The sequence below is a fragment of the Lygodium microphyllum genome, chromosome 14 (assembly GCF_053477565.2).
Source record: "Lygodium microphyllum isolate KBCC chromosome 14, Lygodium_microphyllum_v1.1.10, whole genome shotgun sequence".
NCBI classification, from domain to species: domain Eukaryota; kingdom Viridiplantae; phylum Streptophyta; class Polypodiopsida; order Schizaeales; family Lygodiaceae; genus Lygodium; species Lygodium microphyllum.
Window position 1 is genome coordinate 14,951,590 of NC_141148.1, and position 21,028 is coordinate 14,972,617.

The window sequence follows — 21,028 nt, forward strand, 5'->3', positions numbered from 1 at the left end:
GATTGTAGTGAGGATATGATGTATTATTGATGGAGAGAGAGAGAGAGAGAGTCAGAGATAGCCAATTCTACTGAAACAGAGTGATTGTATATGAGAGATTGAGAGAGAAGACTATGAAGATATTGAATATGAATACTATGTGATGTATTTCCATTCAAATATGGTGTATTTCTTTGCTTTCTTTGTTCGATTGATGGATTTTGTGAAGATGTTGAAGAATATGGTTGATTCTATTAAAATCCATGGGAGGTCTACATGATGCTGCATGAAGATTTGTTGTGCCTGGTGTTCTTTTCTTCATTGTGATTATATAAAACATGATAAACAAGCTTGTTGATGTTACAAGATAGATTTTCTTGCAAGAGAATTCCCTTTTCTTTGGTGTTCCTTTCGGGGCTCCAGATGGCAGACTCCATCATGCGAGATAAGGTTTCATGTGGATACACCTTCATGGTTCTGTGTAAATGAGGGAGTAGGCCAGCTTCAAACTTCATTTTTTTCTCTTCATTGCTGATCTCCATGAAAGAAGTAACCTTGAGAAGAGTAGACCAAAACTTGTCCACATAACTAGTGACCTTTTCATGCTCTTTCTGGCCTAGCCAATCCCACTCCTTCTTGACATCATTCTCAAAATCAAGAGGCAAGAACTAAGCATAAAACTTCTTTTTGAACTTTTCCCAAGTCGTAGGTTTCCTTCCCTCCAAAATGAGAGTCAACCACCAATTGTTGGCGGTGTCTTTCAAGTGCATGCCTACATGCCTTAGCTTGGACTTTTCGAAGAACTTACCATTAGAAAAAGCAACTTCAAATTTGCTAACAAAGGCTAATGCCTTAGCAGGATCTCTCTTACCGGAGTAAGATTCAAACTTTATGTCCTTATCCCCAGACTTGAAAGTCTTAGTTTTCTTAAGCTTGCTCCTCTTATGGTCCCTCTTTGTTCGTTTGCGGATTGCATGAGACTTAGAACCAAGAGAGTAGAAACTAGAAGATGACGAGGAGGAGGAGGAGGAACTTGAGTAATCAGGGGAGTAGCTGGTTGCTAAGGGAGATGACTCCCTCCTTATCCGCCTTACTCGAGGTGAGGTCTTTTTACTCTTCTTGACCCGAGAATCCTTCTTCCTTCTAGGAAGCTTCTCAGCAATTGGATGCTCTGCATCTTCACCATCAATTGGTGCAATTGTGTTTTCTCCAGTATCACCATCTTTTGGAGGATTCGATCCTTCATAAGTAGCTTTTTCTCTTGCCCTTAAGCTGTCAATCAATTGAAGTACTTTGGGAATCTCCAACAAGCTATGATACTTTGTCAATTGAGCCTGTAATTGCTCACTTGTAGGTGCTTCATCAGTTGCCATCATTAGCTTCTTCTTGCAAGGATCACCTTTACTTTGAGAAAAGCAAAGAGACCTGCTTTGATACCACTGTTATAGAATCCGAGATACACGCTCGACTTTCTTATATACTTAAAATATATATGATGAATATTATGTTGGCACAGAGGGAGAATAGATGAGAGGAAAGAAAGATGTAGAGAGAGAGGTAGAGAAATTGGCAACACTCTGGGGACTGGAAGATGGGCTAGTCCCCGCCCTTGTGGAGTTATATTATTGATAAAGAGTAAGCTCCTCCATTACACATAAGCCAATTCTTACTTGTAGATCTTGGAAACAAGATCATGGTTCCTTGCACATACAATCGGCTAACACTTGCATAACTTGGAAGTTGGCACCTTTTGATCCTTCTTGAGTCTCCTTCTCTCCTACACAATATGGGTAGGGCTCTACTCTTGGCGCTTGATTTCAGCATAGCTTCTACAACACTTGCACCTTCTCTTCTCTTCTTGGAGCTTGATTTCAATAGAGCTTCCGCAACACTTGCACCTTCTATTCTCCTTTTGGAACTTGATTTCAGTAGAGCTTCCGCAGTACTTGCTTTCAGCAGGGCTTCCATAGCACTTGCACCTTCTCTTCTCCTCTTGGATACATGCAAAATGATGCTTCCTTCACCTCTCTCTTACACCCAAGGAGAGCCTCCTCTTTTATAGGCTTTCAAGAGCTTCTCTTCTTGGAGAGAGAGTTGAGTTGATCTTCATGCAAGATGTGGTTATTCCACTCTGCAGTACTAATTTCAAGATATCTCTTTGTGCGTTTTTTGGATGAAAAAACGTCAAACACGAAAGTTGTAGATCTCGGTCTTTCCAATAACTCTAGCAGTCCGTTTTTAGAGATTTTTTTTCTATTGCAAGATATTTTAAAAATGGATTTTCCAAAAAATGACTTTTTAAATTGTACTCTTAACTTATGGTCCATGCAACCACCTTGAGTCATAGATAAGGAGAGTTCATTAGATTGCCTTGAGCCTCAACCTTAAGATTGAATTTCACACAAAAGCTTGTGTCATTTTAGACCTTAGAAATAGAAAATCACTTCCCTCCTCACTTCCAAAGGATCACGTCTCTCGTCTTTCTTAGTGAGAGAATTCCCTCTCGTCTTTCTTAATGAAAGAAAAAACCTTAAACCTTGAGTTGTAGGGGAGAGGATGACCCCAAATGAATGCAATGCTCATTACACACAACTAAAACATTCCTAGGCGTCCTTAGATGCACATATAAATACATATACACAATGCTAATGCACTTCCTCTTCTTAGAACTCAATCTATCTTCATTTATGTGTAACTCCTTGGTTCTTGTGTACACTCTTACACTTGGTAGACACTTCTTTTCCCCTTCATAACTTGTACTGCATGTACTAGATATCCTCGTCACAGTGCTCTGATCACCGCATTAAGTGATGCACTAGGAATATCGGTCTCTCAATGGTCTCATGGCCATGCTAGATCATCATCAACACTTAAAGAAAAGTGAGTCATTAATTTATTGACATGAATTGATTAAATAGAGAATGTGTAGTAAGCAATCAATTTAGTGACAGATGCCCCAAGCCATCCTATTAGGCTAGATTGGTAGCTAAGATTCTTAAACAAGAGCACAGTGTTGACTTTGATAAAGTCTTCTCTCTTGTCATCAAGATGACTACCCAATGCTTGGTTTTGGCATTGGTTGCGTAGCTCAAACTAGACCTCTATCAGATGGATGCCAAGACAACTTTCTTACATGGGGGCTTGCATGATGAGATTTATATACAATAATCTAAGGGCTTTAAGAAAAAAGGTAGGGAACACCTAGTGTGCAAGTTGAGAAAGAACCTTTATGGCCATAAGTATGCACATAGAGAATGGTACCACAAGTTCGATGATTTCATGTATTCATAGGATATACCCATAGTGATATGGATATGTGTTTATACAAGAAGAAGGCCAATGATGGTAGCCCTATAATTTTGGTACTCTATGTGGATGATATGCTCATTGCTGGGAGTGCTTATGATGAGATGGATACCTTGAAAGGTCAACTTAGGAAGAGCTTTGAGATGAATGACATGGGATAGGCCTCCCATATTCTTAGGATGTGCATAACGAAAAACCACTCTAATGGGCTCCTTTACTTGTTGCAGAGGGAGTACATCCAGAAGGTTCTTGAGTGGTTTCATATACAGGATGTTAAGCATATTGGCTGTCCTTTACCTTCTCATGTGAAGGTTAGTCATGTTGATTATCCTTAGTCATTTGCAATGGAAGTTGTGGTACACTAAATGGATACACCTGGCAAGCGGCATTGAGATGCCATGAAAGGTATTATGAGGTACCTTAAGATTAATGTAGATATGTGTATATGTTATGGGGACTAGGATATAGAAGTTGTGGGATACACTTACTCTAATTATACAAGATATGCATACATTAGAAAGTCCACCTCTAGCTATGTCTTCAGCTTTGCTAGAGGCGATGTTTCTTGGATGTCTAGGGTATGCGCACTAAGGCTTGCAAGGAGGCTCTCTAGTTGGGTTGTCATACCTTGGTATTATTGATGTGGTCCCTACACTCCATTTGAATTCTATGAGTGTTATTCAATTGGCCAAAAAACTAGTCTTCCATGCGAGAAGAGAAAGCATATTGAGGTGCACTATAACCACTTTATTTGAGAGGTCATTGAGGACAAGTCCATTGAGCTTGTCAAGATCTCAATGGACCAAAATCTTGAATATTTTCTTACTAAAAGTTTCTCAATGGAGTATTTTGCCTTCCTTAGAAAGATAATGGATGTAGGATAAGATGAGATCTATTTCTCATCCTATTGTACTTTATGTACAATTGTCATTTGTCACTCTTTTCTTATTCTCTCCTCTCACTAGGTGCACATTTACCTTTAAGTGGGAGGTTATTGGGGACAAAGGCACTTTGTGCCTAACCACATGTGTATTCATTATATTGATAGTACCTGCACACATGTACACTGTAGGTGGTAGGCACCCATCATTGTCACTTCATTCTTTATTCTTTCAGTGACATTTGAATAAGGGAGGCCGATCACACATTATGACTATTGGAGTTTCCATATATGGTGTCTCTCTCTCTTTCTCTCTTTCTCTCTTTCTCCATTTGCTATAGCTTTTACTTTTCTCTTGCTTCTGATTGTGTGCTTCCACTTGGGCTCTACCTTTCAACAAGCTTGCATGAGAGCTGTCACTCTTCCTCAAAGAGACATGGCCATGCTAAGGCACAGGATTGGAGATTCTAACTACCTAATTCTACAAGATTTTAGGATTATGTTATTTGTAATCTTAATATGTTTTCTTTTGATGATATTCTTTCTGTAAAGAAGAAGTTATCTATGTCCTTAAGTTGCTAAGGCATAGGATTGGAGGTTCTAACTATCTAATTCTACAAATTTTAGGATTATATTATTTGTAATCTTAATATGTTTTCTTTTGATGATATTATTTCTCTAAAGAAGATGTTATCTATATCCTTAAGTTATGGGTAAAATGAAATCTCTAGGATTAGATGAATTTCTTATTGAATTTTACCTTGCATTGTAGTAGGAGTGCTTAAGTGACCTAGGTGACTATGCTAGTGAATAGTTTCAAGGAGAAAGGTGAAGTAGAGAGAGAAGTGAATGCTAGCATTATCAAGCTTATCCCCAAATCCCAAGTAAGGATGTAGCCATCCCACTAGCACCCTCTTACCATGCTCAACTTCCCTGTAAACTTTTCACAAAAGCATTGGCCAAACAAATCAAGTGTCTTCTCCCTTGAGTGGTGCATTCTAAGCAATATGGTTTTTGTTTGACACAAACATTCATAACATTGCATTGAACCTCAAGTTTGTCATGGGCATTGGTTAACAAGACCTCCTCCCAAGCATGGGCCTAGACAAAGCCTATGATCACATCCAATGGGATTTTATCACAGCTATGATGGATAGGTTAGGATTTGGTTTGTGATTTTGTACCATGGTTAGAGCCTCTTTGCTAATGCCTTTGCCAAAGTCTTTGTTAATGGTGTGCTCTTAAAAGATTTAGAGCTCAAACCCTCTATTCACCAAGGGTGTCTTATAGCTCCCCTCTTGTTTGCAAGGTAGGGAGTAGGCTATTAAGGCTTCCTAATGAACAACCCTTTACCGCACAATTCTTCGCTAATGGTAACTCCAATTTACTATTGGTAGATAAATTCGGTATTGACTACTTGCTTATTCTTTCTATGATGACTTCTCATTTGTCTTAGATTTGGTTGTTACAATTGCTTAGATGGAACTCAATTTGCTTAGTTGGGGTGACCCTCCTCCTTGACTTGTTGATTATGGTTTTAAACATATAGTATCCTAGTCAAGTAGTGCATTATTTGGGGTGCTTGTTAGGCATTATAGTGATTCTGAAGCAGTGCTTTGGTTGGCTATTGGAAAAAGTGGAGGACAAATTGATGAAGAAATGGGCTAATGTGATGTAAGCTTGGTAAGTCACCTCAAAATAGCGAAATGATCTTGTCACCGTGTGTGATCAATGTTGCCACTATATTTCCTTTCTTTGTATCCTGCTAGGGAGAAATTGACCTTAAATTGACAAAGTCAATGAAGCAATTCCTGTGGTCTTATGGTATTCAACATAAGTTGCATGCTATTTCATGGGATTAGGCCACATACTTCAAGGAATTTGGAGGGCTAGTGGGCCTAGAGAATACAAGGGAGAAAAGCCTTATAGCTAAATTTCATGCTATTGGGGCATCTCTTTGAGGACTAACCATGGGTGCACTCTAAGGCAATGCATTGGGATTGCTCTTGTTAGCAAGGTTAAGTTGAAGCTACTATATCTTATTGGCAAGCTACTCATCAAGAGAGGCCATGTAAAGTTGGTGGACTCTAGGACAATTGAAGACTTGGTCTTCAATTGGTGGGAATTGATATGTGAGATGGAATGGAAGGCATGGATGGTATGAAGCGAAAATTTTCCATGCAACTAATTATATGGTTCATGATTCCCCCTTTACCAATGGTTTTAACCCATAGGAAGCAAACCTAATCCTTTCCTTGGCTTGTTAGAAGGAGGCCACTTGACAGTGGTGATGAGATTTATGGGACCCTAGAGGACTTATAAGCTTCAACAACATTGATCTAATCTCATAGAAATTTGGTCTCTTTATTGATGAAGCTAATTGCATGTAGGTTGTCCACTCTTACATGAAGGATACTAGCCCATTTCCTATATCAGATATGCCAACAACCCTCTTCTCTTCTTGGCAACGTGGGATGGTAATCTTTTGGTCAAGCTCAAGGCTTGAAGTGACTTTATGATAGGCAACCTGATATGGATCCTTAAAAGTTGTAGATGATTCAAAGAGTCAATTCCCTCTAAATTGTCTAGTTGTATGGCAAGTCGCATAAAGAACGTTTGGATGGCAACACCATGAGTACACTTGAACCTTTTCTTAATGAGGGTATTAATAAGTAAGTTTCATACCAAGAGAAAGCGCAGCTACAAAAGGATCTCCCCATTATGCACTTTTTGCCAGAAGTTTGAAGAAGACCTAGTTGATGTTTGGGGGCATGCCTTGAAGCCAAGAGGGTGTGGGTGGATGCGGCAAGGTTTTGGCCTTCGATTTCAGCACCAAGCACGTACTACTCTAGGATTGAGGGCGATTCAATGAAGAAGAACTAAAGGATTGGAATGTAGTTAGGGTTTGTGTTATGTGCCATTTGGAATTAATGCTCATAACGAAGTACTTTTTGGTAGAATTAAAGTTGATTATAGTGCCTAGTCTTGATTGCCTAAACGGGCTCTTAAGGAGTCTGCAATCTTTTCGAAGAATATGTGCAGCAGCGCCTTTAGGACGATTGTGAAGATGCTCTCCAGAGCAATGTAAGTCACTTATGAGACTGGCATGTCTATACCTTGTGGAGCTGCAATTATTCTTTTTGATGATGTACATACCACTTTTACGCATTAGGTGTTTCACAAGGAACTTTAGACACCTATCCATATAGAAAAAAAAGAGAAATTTTCTAGATACTTACCAAAGTATCTAGAAAAAGTCTCATGTAGTAAAAGTGGAACACTTTACAAGTTAGTGATATAGTAAAAAATTCCTATATAGGAATTTCAAGATTCTCTAGTTATCTATGTAGTGAAATTTTACTATATAAACAAACTAGTTAGAACTAACCATATAGTATTTTTTATATATAAAAAACTAGTTGCAATCATGTAGATAGTTTTAAGAATTACTAATATGGTAAAAAATATAAATCAAAATAATAAAAAGAATTAAAAGATATTATCTTCATTGATAAAGAGGTCAATTCAAGATACATATATCATCAATACTCAAAGGTTTATTGTGATTTTTTGTAACATGAATTTTCTCTCTATAGAGTAACCAATCTACGAGAGCTTTTCTCATGGCTGGCAATGTTTGCTCATGGCGTCCTCCTAAAAAAGTAGGATCTCTCTTAATAACACCATATGTAGATTTTAACGATGCATATAGCTCATCAATGGATTGGATGTCTAAATATTTGAGGAGAATGGTTTCTTGGTCTTCCTCTTCAAATGCATTAACAACCTGCATTTTAGAAATACAACATAGATTAGAGTGCTACCACATCATAATTTAATTAGCTACTCTATTGTCTTAATATTTAATAACATTGAGTTACCGATGAAGTTCTTGATGGCAATTCTATATTAGAAGGATCCACACTTTTTGATGGCTCAACATGGTCGAGAGTCTATAGTATAGACAAGAAAATAAAGTTAACAAAATTAAATTATGCCACATTTAGTAAAAAAAAATGCAAAGAAGTACCTTGGATAATTTCTTATTTTTGCCCTTACTCTCCTTTTGTTGTTGCTTGCTTTGCTGCATTTTCTCACTCAACTTATCACAATAACTTTGTAATTAGATATAATTTATTAAATGCATATATTAAAATAAAATATCAAGAGATAGCTAATTAGCATACCTTTCGTACACGAAGACTTTTCCGTGCTACTTCAACCTCCTCAGGATCTTGGATCATATCTTCTGGAAGAGAGTGTTCACTACCGCATGAACCCTATAATACAAGAAAAGTAAAACTTAGAATGGAATATCTTTAAATTTAAAAGTATACAAAAATTAAGAATATATGTATATATTCCTCATACAGATGGATTTCCTTGTAGTAGCTCCATAAAACTATGATCTGAGTTTAAATAGTCCTGAAACATAAGTTAAGTGTTAGAGACAATCAAATGAAAAAAGACTACAAACCAAGATATACTAACCATTTCATTATTTTTTTGACATTTTTCGGAAGCAGAAATTGAAACAAGAGGTGGACCATCATTGTGAGATTCCAACTAGTACAAGCAAGAAAATTGAAGTCAATATCAAAAACTAAAAACTCTAAATATTAAAATATTTAAATGAGTGAACGATGTACATACATGTGTTGCACTATTCTCAGAAAAGATGCATTGTTCTTCCACCATAAGTTGTGGATAATACACCTCCTCACTTGTATCCTAAAATTTTAGAGAAAATATAATGAAAGGTAAATATATCTAAGAAACCTAAAGTGAAATGATTATAATAATGATCAAGATAATAAAAATTATACAATAGAAAAAATAAAACTTGAGATGAAAATTGCAAATCTTACCGGTTTTTGTTGCATATCTACTTGCTCGAAGCTTCGATTCTTCTATTAAAAAAACATAGTTGTGCCAATCAGTACCAATTTCTTGTGTATATAATCTATGGGGTGAGAAAATTTTGATAAATAAATATGCTTACCAAAGATATATCCACCAAAGATGATCTTTTCCTCTTGAGTTTCTTTCTGAGATTTTGAGCAACAGAAAGATAGTACAGATATACATCCTCCTTTTTCCAAAGGTAAGTAGCACCAGGAAACTCAAGGGGTAAAATTTGATCATAGTTTTGATCTATGATCTCTAAAATTCTATGTTTGTCATCTTTATTATTATGAAACCGCAAATCATTGCCAATCTCATAGCTCTTGACCCAATTATACACTTTTCTGTGATTAGCACAATACCTAACATTTTGCGTATCTCGATAGTATTTTAGTAAAAATGGTTTTCCAAACTCATCTTGGTCATCTCGACTAATCCTTTTAGGTGGTTTGAAAATCTGGTCATATGTAGGAGTCTTCATCAGAGATACATCCCCTATTTGTATACTCTTGATTTGCTTTTGAGGTGGCAACTGGACTCTTTTACTTTGTATTGAAACCGGTTTGCTCATACTCATTGTTTGTTCGGAACTATCATTCTTTGATTTTAGTTCCTCAATTGTTTTTTGCAAAGTGATGATAGTTTGCATCATTGAATCTAGAGTTTGTTGACTTGGGGAGGCCATGAGACAAGCTAAAATTAAATCAAGAAACTATGTTAGTATTCAACCAATAAAGAATCAATCAATCATATAAAAAGGATACAATATACAACTATACAAACCATGAGACAAGCTAAAATCAAACAAGATACAAGCTAAAATCAAATTTACAACTTTATATGCTAGTATTCCTCAAACAAGAGATTATATCCATACATTAATCTTCTTCAACAAGAAATTTTCTCTTTTTTTAATAATCACACATGCACACATACACACATACACACAAAGGTCCAACTACCTATACATGAGACACAACATGAGCTATATCCACGAGATACCGTCCTAATATACAAATACCCATAGATAAAGCATTATGATATACACAATGGGATGACGATCAGATAATGATATCCATTATGACCAATGCTACTAGCACCCATTTCAATCTCCAAGAATGCAACACACACACACACTCTAAAGCAGTCAAGTTACATCACGTGATCTCCACACTATTGGAACATTTATAGACTCTCCACTTGATAATGTTACTCTCCTTCTCTTTGTAACTTCAAAGTTTGACATTACCATGCAACACAAATTCCAATCCCTCCAAATATCTTCATCAATATCAATTCTCCATGTACTTCTATTATGATCACACTTCAACCATGACAATTTGCACATTTTTTCACAACAAAAATCTATCATCTTTTTCTTTTCATTGGACATGGCTCTCATGAGTACTCGTATGTATTTTTGAAATATATTTAGAGATAACACATGCATAGCATCATATACCAAGTCTATTGACAAGTTAAAACCATACAAATCATACAGTTTCCATAGAATAGACTCTCCAGCTAATCCTGCAAGCTTTAGTTTTCCATCCTTTTCAGCTTGTGTGGATGCCCTCTTTGAACTTGATAAGGCATCAATCATTTCACCTATGGACCGTTGGGTTGGAGGATATCTTGCTTGATATCGACTACCATCGTAAAGGTAACGTCCTTGGAATGAGGGATTACTAGTATCAAGAGTAGCTTGGGCTTTGTCTCTACGACAAAAGAATTGCCCACCATCTTTGAAGGATCCTATTTTGCATTGTGCAGGATGATCCCCTGTAACCATCATTAGCATTGATCTAACAACACAAAAGTTTGATTGCCCCATTGGATTTTCAAAAATCTTTTCTACAGGATAGTTGTATGGCACTTGCATACCATTTATGTAAAGGTCTTGTAGCTCACTAATAAGTGGTCTTAAAAAAGTTTGAAATACATCAGGAGTATTACGAATAAATTTAGAGCAACTAAAAGGTATGAATAAAACAGGAATAATGCCTAATATGGAACCCTTCCCACCATTAAGGACCTTAATTTCAACCACACCACAGTCTTTTTGAGTGGTACGAGAGGCTTGGAAGCCATCCCAATGTAAAAGAAGTGCCAAGTTTCGAGGATCACCTCTAAACTTTTTCTTTTTACATTTGTTGAGATGTCGGCATTTTTTACAAACAAAATTATACTGTTGCATCTCTTGGTCAAAACCTTGTTCTAGAACTATTGAAAAACAAGACCTTGGAAAAGTTGTATATACTTTCCCACATGTAGGGTTGTTACACACAACAGCCATCTCATACTCAGCATCAGGATTCCAAAAATCTTGATACTCACGACACTTTGTTCCATCCCAAAACTCGTTTATGAATTCTGGTTGCATATGGATATCTTTCCCTAACCATCTTGTTTTATGACGCCACATGCTTAGGAAATCATGACAAAGTGTCCTGGATCGCACTAAAAGCTCTAATTGTTTCTTTAGAGGCAAATAATCAATAGCTAACATTTCTCTCCTTGGTTTATTGCATTTTTTACACTTTTCACAACATTCAATACAATCACGCTTTAGTATTCTTTTTCGCATATTTTGTTTGCAAGAACACAATACTACATCTTTGGTATAAGAATCTTCTTTACTAGGTGTAAGAAGTTCAATTTCATGATCATTGTTTTTACTTCCCATGCAAAACCTATAGCGCTCAGGTTGGACCATGCCAAGACCATGATACATAGAGTCAATTTGCTCCCAAGATGTCGGGACTCTTACTCCATCAAGATTTCCATCCCATGTATCAGGTAGTTGCACTAATAGCTTACTTAAACTTGGCTTGCACTCTTCAACTCTTTGAGCCCTAGCCCTTGGATTGCCCATGTCTCCAAATAATAATTGGAGCATCTTCTCTTGTGCACTAATTGATATTCGGTTCTCATCCCAAAGAGCTTGAAGCTCAATTATTTTTTGTATAGTTTGTTGATATAATGTTGGCCCAACAATAGATATGTGATTGTTTATAGAAGGATCTATTTGAGGAGACTCAGCATGGTTAATTGAGTTGTCATGACTGAAGGGGGGACTTATAGAAGTATTGATAGTTTGATCATTGCCTTGTTCATGTTGCCTTTCATTAGAAGGAGTAATACCAATTTGCATACTTAGTGCATCATATTTGGCCTTCAACTCTTGGTGCCTAAGAAAAGTTTGTGGACCAACACTCCTCCCACCATTACAATATGCAAGGCAATCACACCACCTACGTCTTCTATTTAAATCATCTATGTTAGTTTCACAATGCATTGGAGATGATTCTTCATGCCTTTGGTTCTCAAGATGATCTCCTTGCACATTTGAGTCCCTTGGTTCACTAGGATGTGATCTTTCTAGAGAAGAATGTGTAATCCCAAGCATGTCATTTTTAGCGTGTCTAAAATAAGTACTACGGTTCACTAATTGCCAACCTTCAGTACTATGTGCACACTTATAGTTACATGTACATTTTCTTAATGTTCTTGTAGAAGAAGACATCCCTTACTTGAGTATCTTCAATCTTCAATCCAAGGTTGATGAAATTATGAGCTCCAAAATTAAAACTCCAAGACTGCAAAAAAAACCGACCCATAACATAGTTTACGTTAATAACATATTTTAGTTGCGCAATTAATATCATAGTCTATACTACTTTAGCATTAGAGCTACATTTAAAAGCATACTTTGAAGTCATGTTAGCCCTATAGATCTTTACCTTTTGAGTGCTTTGCACTCCCAAGGACTTTTCATAGTCTTTACGATTTTAAAAAGGGAGTCCACATTTACATAGAAAGAATAGTCCACATTTACACAGCTTAAATAACCCAAGCATCTACTAAATCAAACCACACCAAAAAAAGGTCACAATTAGAAGTCACATACTCTGTCCATGGGTGGCAGGCATTTCTTTGTTCCATTCCATACATTAGTCGTCTATTGCTAGGAGAGGGTAGCTCAAAGAAGGCAATGTAACCATCATATTGGTTTGGAAGCCTTCAATAGACCAAGCATCAATATCTTATTTTATCTCCACCCCTTCTTGCAAGGCACTTCCAACCATGCCACGTTCTCTTGAGCACTTAATAAGCACTTAAAACCATCTCTCTCCCTAGTACTGCATGCAGAGTACTCTACTGCATGCAGTTCCGACAGAATATTCGGCCTCTACTGCATGTTGGCCAAGGATCTATCTCTCTCTCTCTCTCTCTCTCTCTCTCAGAGGCCGCATGCTGGCCACGGATCTATCTCTCTCTCTCTCTCTCTCTCTCTCTCTCTCTCTCTCTGTGTCTGCGTATCTGTCTATCTAATACCGCACGAATCCCCCACACCCTCACCATTACCAGCACGCTATCTTTATCAAAAACATTCTTCCTTCATTCATTCATCAAAGCTATACATGCTTTCATAAGCTCTGAAACCTCTCTCTCTCTGATCTCTCTCTCTCTCTCTCTCTCTCTCTCTCTCTCTCTCTCTCTCTCTCTCTCTCTCTCTCTCTCTCTCTCTGGCCTGAAACAACCCATGGATCAGATCATGTTTGAAACGCATGTACTTCATCGGGATAGATCTTCTTCGAACATTTTTGCCGTCAAGCGCCGACGGTGGTGGAAAAAAAGGTTGCGACTCTTTCTTCAGCTCCTGTGCCACAAGCTGTCAATGTGCAAATATAGGTGATTGAATCTGGACAGAAGCCCTCTCCTCGCATCCTTTCGAAACAATTGATCGCTTGTTCACCATGCCCATGCTGGATATATCCTGCAACTAGCGCATCCCATGAGATTGCATTCAGAATCAGAAGCTTTCCAAGTACTTCCTGTGCGGCCTGTACCAACAGACCACATTGATCTCTCGCCACTGGCTGGCCTCTGCAGCCTTATCAGTTGACACTGCACTAATCCATCCATCCACCAGTAAGTTGCCTAACCTTACCTTCTAATTAGTTCTAATACAGTCGTTTGATTCAGTCCATTCAGCTCTGTGCCTTCCATGCTCATCTAATTAGTTCTGACACAGTCGTTTGATTCAGTCCATTCAGATCAGACGATGGTTTGACAAGGAGAGCTGGACCCAATAGTCTTGAATACACAGATCAGACACGCGCCTGATCAGCTAATTATTGACTTCAACCTTATTTTGTAATGCAATTTTAACCGTTATTTGCATTGGAATTCTGACCATTTGTAGCTTAATCAAAAACATTCTTCCTTCATTCATTCATCAAAGCTATACATGCTCCTGCAAGCTCTGAAACCTCTCTCTCTCTCTCTCTCTCTCTCCCTCTCTCTCTCTCGCCCCACTGGCTGGCCTCTGCAGCCTTATAAGTTGACACTGCACTAATCCATCCATCCACCAGTAAGTTGCCTTACCTTACCTTCTAATTATTTCTGATACAGTCGTTTGATTCAGTCCATTCAGCTCTGTGCCTTCCATGCTCATCTAATTAGTTCTGACATAGTCGTTTGATTCAGTCCATCCAGATCAGATGATGGTTTGACAAGGAGAGCTGGACCCAATAGTCTTGATACACAGATCAGACACACGCCTGATCAGCTAATTATTGACTTCAACCTTGTTTTGTCATGCAATTTCAACAGTTATTTGCATTGGAATTCTGACCATTTGCGTGTTGATCTGTTGAGAAGTGCCATCGACTAAAAATTTAGGGGTTAACTGAAGCTATACACACACACACACACACAGATTTACCTCATAGACAGGCAGTTTCTCGAGGCCCCCTCTTTTGTAGCCTTTTAGAGCATTGTCATAATTAGGAAGAGAGGGACTTGTCACTTGCATTTGGTGGTCGTCTTGTCTGCGCAAGCAGCACAGAAAATTACAACCCTCTTTGTTAGGAGAAGAATAGAGATTTGATAAAAGAGCGAGAGACAGAGGTCTGTGCAATTGTGTGTATTATACTCATGATGTCTGCTGAGCGGCCTGTGTTGAGACCAGCAGGCAATGTGGCTCCTCGATCAGCAAGGTGGAGATGACAGAGCAGGCGCTAGGAAGGCCAAAAAACCCCCTCCTTCCCCTGTCAACAAGCCATTAATTTCTCCCCCTCTTGTACCTCCTCTACTGCCCAAGATCTCCCCATCCAATTCACAGCCTTCCACCCCAAGAATTGCCCCCAGCCCCCAAGCAAGAAGCCCTGTCCTGAAGCCCAATGCTTCATTCAAGCTCCCGGCCCCTCGCAAGCCCACTGGCATCTCTCCCGCCACCCTTGCCCTATGTCTGCAATCAGCAGGTTTCAAGGCCCCAACAGGTTTCAAGGAGGAGCTTCTCGAGCCTGCTAAGATCACCAGGAGATGCATGTATGTCCCCATTTAGAAGCTATACGTGTATGTCCCCAATTAGATGCATGTATGTCCCCAATTAGATGCAATCAACAGGTTTCAAGGAGGACCTTCTCGAGCCTGCTAAGATCACTAGGAGATGCATGTATGTCCCCAATTAGAAGCTATACACACACACACACACAGATAGAAGTATCCCAGGGTCCGAGATTGACCTCATAGACAGGCAGCTTCTCGAGGCGCCCTATTTTGTAGCCTTTTAGACCTCATAGATATCATCGACCAGCATTGCTCCAAGGTTAACGAAGATCAGGTGAGGCCATAAGCAATGTCCGCAGTGGCAGGTGCAGAGGCTCTGGGGAAATATCCGCAGTGGCAGTACAGTGCAGGCTGCTTTCTGTGCAACGAAAACAGTGAAAGGTGAGACACTTCAACAGAATGCATAAAGCATGTGACAGAGGTCAATTGGCTCTCTGGGTAGCATTCTTCACCATTTCCTCGAACTCCTCCTCCACATCCTTCATGCCCTGCACCTTCTGAAGGACAGCCTTGCCTTGCACCTTCTGAAGGACAGCCTTGCCCTGCACCTTCTCTATCAAGCTGATCGGGGTCTCAACAAGGAGCAGCCCTCCAAGCATCAGTATTAATGAAGGGACACATGCACTAGCAAGGGCGATGCGCCAGCCGGCCACACCTGGTCTACTGATATAGTTTCTTTGGCTGGACTCAGTAATGCTAGACCTTGTCAGTAATGCTAGACCTTGTCAGTAATGCTATGGGAAGAGCTGGCTATGTTCTCCAAAAGTTCAAAGCTACAACTAATCTTGCATATGGTCACAATTGCTTTCTGGTTCATCTATAGAGTGTTCTATGTGTAATTAACAGTTCCCTCGGTTTCTGCTTATTCAATACTGACAGGTGAATGGTGGAATGCTAATGTGGAGGATGTTATCACTCAGGCTTTAGCCTAGGGTGGGGCTTACAATATCTCAGATGACATCACAATCAATGGCCAACTTGGTGATCTGTACAATTGTCCATCCTCTGGTTAGCCCTAAAGATCCATGTCTTATTATCTAAGTTCATGAACAATAATTCCTGAGCTGTCGCTACAGCATGATGTGGAATTCCGGTCTAGATGCTTGACAGGCAATTCTCCTAATTCAGAAAACGCTCGTTCGAGTTTGTAACAGAATTCGTGCAAATCTATTAGAGATGTAGACTCTATTTAGCAGGCCTTTCTTTTTAGCTATTTAACAGAAGACACTAGCCTGGTAGTTCTGGATATACGCCTTGAAAAGTGTATACTAAGCTATGGGAAGAGCTGGCTATGTTCTCCAGAAGTTAATCTCTGAATGTTCAGCTATGGGAAGAGCAGGCTATGTTCCCATAGCTGAACATTCAGTTAATCTCTGAATGTTCCCATAGCTGAACATTCAGTTAATCTCTGAATGTTCCCATAGCTGAACATTCAGTTAATCTCTGAATGTTCAGCTATGGGAATCAGACTCAGGGAACTTTACCAGATTCCTGGGCTCAATTTGAGAATCTCAGAGTGCTCAGTTTAGGTTATAATAGACTCACTGGATCTTTACCTTCTTGGATACTGAAGCTTGACAAAATTTAGCTTTTGGACTTATCAAAAAACAAATTTTCAGGCACAAAGCAGATCTACCACATGGAAGGTCTTAAGATTCGTGTGGATGTAATTGGTAACAGTGCTCTGTCGCAAGACAATGTACTTCGCAAGCCTGAAGGGGAGAAACTACTCAGAGGGCTACTATTACTATGACATCCCAAAAAGTGTCTGTAAGCCAGTGTCTGTACAAACACAAGAAAGAAGTACTAGTGCAGGAGACCCTTGTAGCAGAACTAATTACTGAGACTTAACAGGCCTGATAAGCCATAGCAAAAACGTATTGATGCATGAAAGAAGCTTATAAGACATTGCAAAAATATAATTGTACCTGGACTGGAGCTTAGTGATGGTGACCAATGCTGCAATATTCTGTGACCGTCTTTTCTTTCTCTATCATGAAATCTGTGCGCCTCCACTCAGCTCACAGAGTACGGCCTGCTATGTTGCTGAATGAAAAAAGGGGAAAAGAAGAGAAGGCGGGAGTTCCAAAACGTTAGAGGGAAAATATATTAAGGTTAGTGTTTCAACGGTAGGATGAGAACTTTTTATTTTTTTGAGTTTATCAATATTTATTTCTCTATTTCGTTTTTGAAGAATTCTAGAAAAAGATAAGTCACATGATCATATTGATAGCATCACCAATTTGTTATAAAATCTCCCCCCCCCCCCCCCCCCCCTAAAATCTTTCCCCCCCCCCTCCCCCCACCTTTGATGACTCAACTCTTGGTGATTTTTGGTGCGTGCACCGCATCAATTATCTCTGTGAGTACAATGAGTAGACTTTGTCGATCATCATCATTCCAAATGCAAGTCTTGTAGAGATTTTCGATGTCTCATCAAAATTGGAAGACTTAAAGGGATCCTGGTAACACTCAAGATTCTTTAAATTAAAATTTTTTTGTCTCATCAGTGATAATATTAGCTACCAAGACTCGTGGATTTATTTACATATCTAATAGAGTCTACATCTCTAATAGACCCGTTTTCAACATCTAGTGTCTAATTGGATCTTATGTATCCTTTAATATTCGTATCTACCCAATGCTTCAAATCAATTTGCATATGTTGCTGGCATTGGCACCTTAAAATCTCAACAAATACCCCAATGACTCGTTGTTGGTATATTATTATAAAATAAATATTTTCAAAAAATAAAACACAAATATGCACGAGGGAGGGAGGGAGGGAGGGAGGGAGGGAGGGAGGGAGGGAGGGAGGGAGGGAGAGAGTGAGTGAGAGAGCGGCATGATTGCCTCGAAGGCAATCATGTCTCTCTCTATACAAATATTCTTTTTAAATTTTGCAGGTAGACTCCTCGGTAGACGCAATTTGTGTTTGGGGTTCGACTCCCCTTGAGTTTATCTTTATTTATTTAATTTACTCTCACATTGATATTGATTTTTACTTGTCTACATGACAGGTGAACAATGTCCAAACAGAATTTGAAAAACAACACTTTGATGAAGGTTATGATTGAAATCAACTATGAGGGTATAATCTTGATTTTTTCCAGGTATAATCCTGATTTGTACAAAGGCCCCTCTCACTAAAGTGTAGTAGTACCTGATTTCCATTACGAGTGATGGCATAAGCATGGCTTAGATATCTCTAAAAATAATAGTAACAATTATGTTGATTTTCATTCAGTCTCACATTCATGACGCTTATCACTTGTCTACATGACGAGTTCACTATAAGACAGTAACCATTATTTTTAGTTTTAGCCTTATGTTGATTATTACTTTTGAACTATAGGACAATAACCATAGTTTGTTTCAGTTTTAGTTTCAATTTCAACCTCATGTTGAACTATAGGACAATAACCATTATTACTTTTGAACTACATAAACCATTATTACGTCTGAACTACATCTACTCTGAATACAGTAGGGAGGTTGTCTACCACACCTACTCTGAAAACAAATGATTTGATATGAATGATTGATTACTTGTTGATAATTGGAGTATTGCCTTGAAAAGTGTCCTTCAATGCTTGATAACAATACTTATACTAAGCAGTTGATGACTACAACACAGTCATGCATCCGAGGCAATCGGCGAACAAGGATGAGATTGTGTGCATTTGAGAAGATGGACCTAGTTGTGTGAGGGAGAATGGACAATGAGATTGTGTGAATATGAGAAGTTGGGACCTAATCGTGCACGCGAGAACGGACATTTCTTGAATCATGGAGGAACATTGAGCTCCCATTTAAGAAATCAACTAATTTTATTTGCATATTTTTTTTTTCTCTTACATTGCCCAAGGTTTAATGACCTTTTACATGTGTCTTATTACCTATGCCCAATGGGCATCCTAAGTACCCAATCCCTTGCTCCAATTCTGCTACTTGGAAGTCTAGCTCCCTTAGCAACTTTGCTAACTCATTCAATCCTAGGAAGATAAGCTTGCTCATCAATTTATAAAATTAATTGGTCGAAGCACCAGCCCATAAGATACCATTTCCCTTGAACTAAAATTTGGCAACTTCACCTTTATGTTTTTGCAAATCTTCTATTCACTAATATGAGACCAGTTTTATGCCTTGTAACATATGCAAATTCACTGAGTCCAAATTAGTAATATAGGGAGAATTTTTCGTTATTCCTCTATTCTCATCGCATTTCTTTTAAGCCTAAAATTATCATGCAATAACAAACATTATAACATATCTACCAGTAGAATCTATTGCTACCTCTGCATAGTATGCCCCCAATACGATTTTTCCAAAGATGAACCTCAATTAGATGACTTTAGACTTGACTACTTATAGTACTACTCGCCCCTACCAATGACCCTAAACCTTTGAGTTCATGCTTCTATACTGCACGTCAATAGCATTTTCTAACATTTCTATATTGCACATCATAAAATGTAGGTTTGCTTGGTGAGAACTAATAGATACTTGGGTTGCACATATAGCCTATCTTGTAATCATCAACAGTGCACCATCTCTTCTTCTTGCTTTCATTACACCTATAAGGCCATGGGAGAAAGAGAGTCTTGTGATTGGGATGCACACTTGTAGATGGATACAGTTAAATTGGAAATTTTGCAAATTCATCTCAAGATTTTGAATTTGCAAACCTCAAAGAATCCATCAAGATATATTTTGGACATGCTCTGCAATATTCAAGAAGAATAAAACGTTAAATCAAATCGAGTCAAATTGATATAATCCCTTGATCGGTTAAAATGGGATGATTTCAAAAGAGGTTTAGTACCCTTACTGAAGATTAAGATACAGTACCTAAAATCCGCCTTCTCCTTGTAAAATTGGAACTTGAACAGAACATAGAGGAGAATCTATTGGTAGAATGCATGTCAAGAGATAGAGACCATTTGTTCTTGCCATACAAAGGATACCTATATTCCCTATATGCTCTTTTATACTTGGTATCAGCACATGTTTCTCATATTTTAGACATTCCAAGCTCCATTTGCATGGAGCTTATAAATATTTGTTGACTATGAAGCATGAAGTATAAGAGCCAGTGTGCTAGCATGCCACCCACTTGGCCTATGCTCAAGGAGAACACCTAGGCTATCTGAAACCTAATTGCCCTTCCACATGCACCAAGGGGTCGCATGACAATCAAGATCACAATGCAATTGGCCATACCATCAAGCACCCATATGATTGTCACTTCCCTCAAAACTATAAGAGGTAATTACACTCTTCCACTTTAACTAAGAGTAGCTGCACATAAATGACATTTGGCCCCCCTCCAATAAATTAACTAACCTACTTCCTAACTCACACGAAGGAACACCTACTCACTATGACCTTCCAAACTAAATTGGCAATAGTTAAGTGAGTTAGCAACAATGTAATATTATAAGATGAGACCCAAACTCCTTGCACTATGGTTCAATACATTTTTAATATTTGCATGGTGCAAAGAGATGAGAAAGAAATCCAACAAAGGACCAATATCAATGATTGCTATATAGAGACATTATTGATGTACATGTCATATGAGAAATATGACATTGAATA

At 38.4% G+C, this 21,028-nt stretch overlaps 1 protein-coding gene across 1 annotated transcript; it reads right to left on the bottom strand.

Moving 5' to 3' along the window:
- Positions 1–7,326: 7,326 nt before the first annotated feature.
- Positions 7,327–9,647, bottom strand: LOC148025347 (uncharacterized). Its single transcript, XM_087692247.1, has 9 exons — positions 9,168–9,647; positions 9,034–9,075; positions 8,819–8,896; positions 8,657–8,731; positions 8,537–8,590; positions 8,353–8,445; positions 8,196–8,249; positions 8,047–8,118; positions 7,327–7,362 (listed from the first exon to the last, which is right to left on the bottom strand). Exons 1-9 carry the CDS (start codon positions 9,645–9,647, stop codon positions 7,327–7,329), a joined length of 984 nt encoding a protein of 327 aa, XP_087548373.1.
- Positions 9,648–21,028: the final 11,381 nt, after the last annotated feature.

Coding starts and splice junctions, on each gene's coding strand:
- LOC148025347 (XM_087692247.1), bottom strand. CDS start 9,647: ATGAGTATGAGCAAACCGGTTTCAATACAAAGTAAAAGAGTCCAGTTG. Junction 8,591..8,656: donor GTCAAAAAAATAATGAAATG/GTTAGTATATCT, acceptor CTTATGTTTCAG/GACTATTTAAACTCAGATCA. Junction 8,250..8,352: donor AAAGTCTTCGTGTACGAAAG/GTATGCTAATTA, acceptor GAGAAAATGCAG/CAAAGCAAGCAACAACAAAA.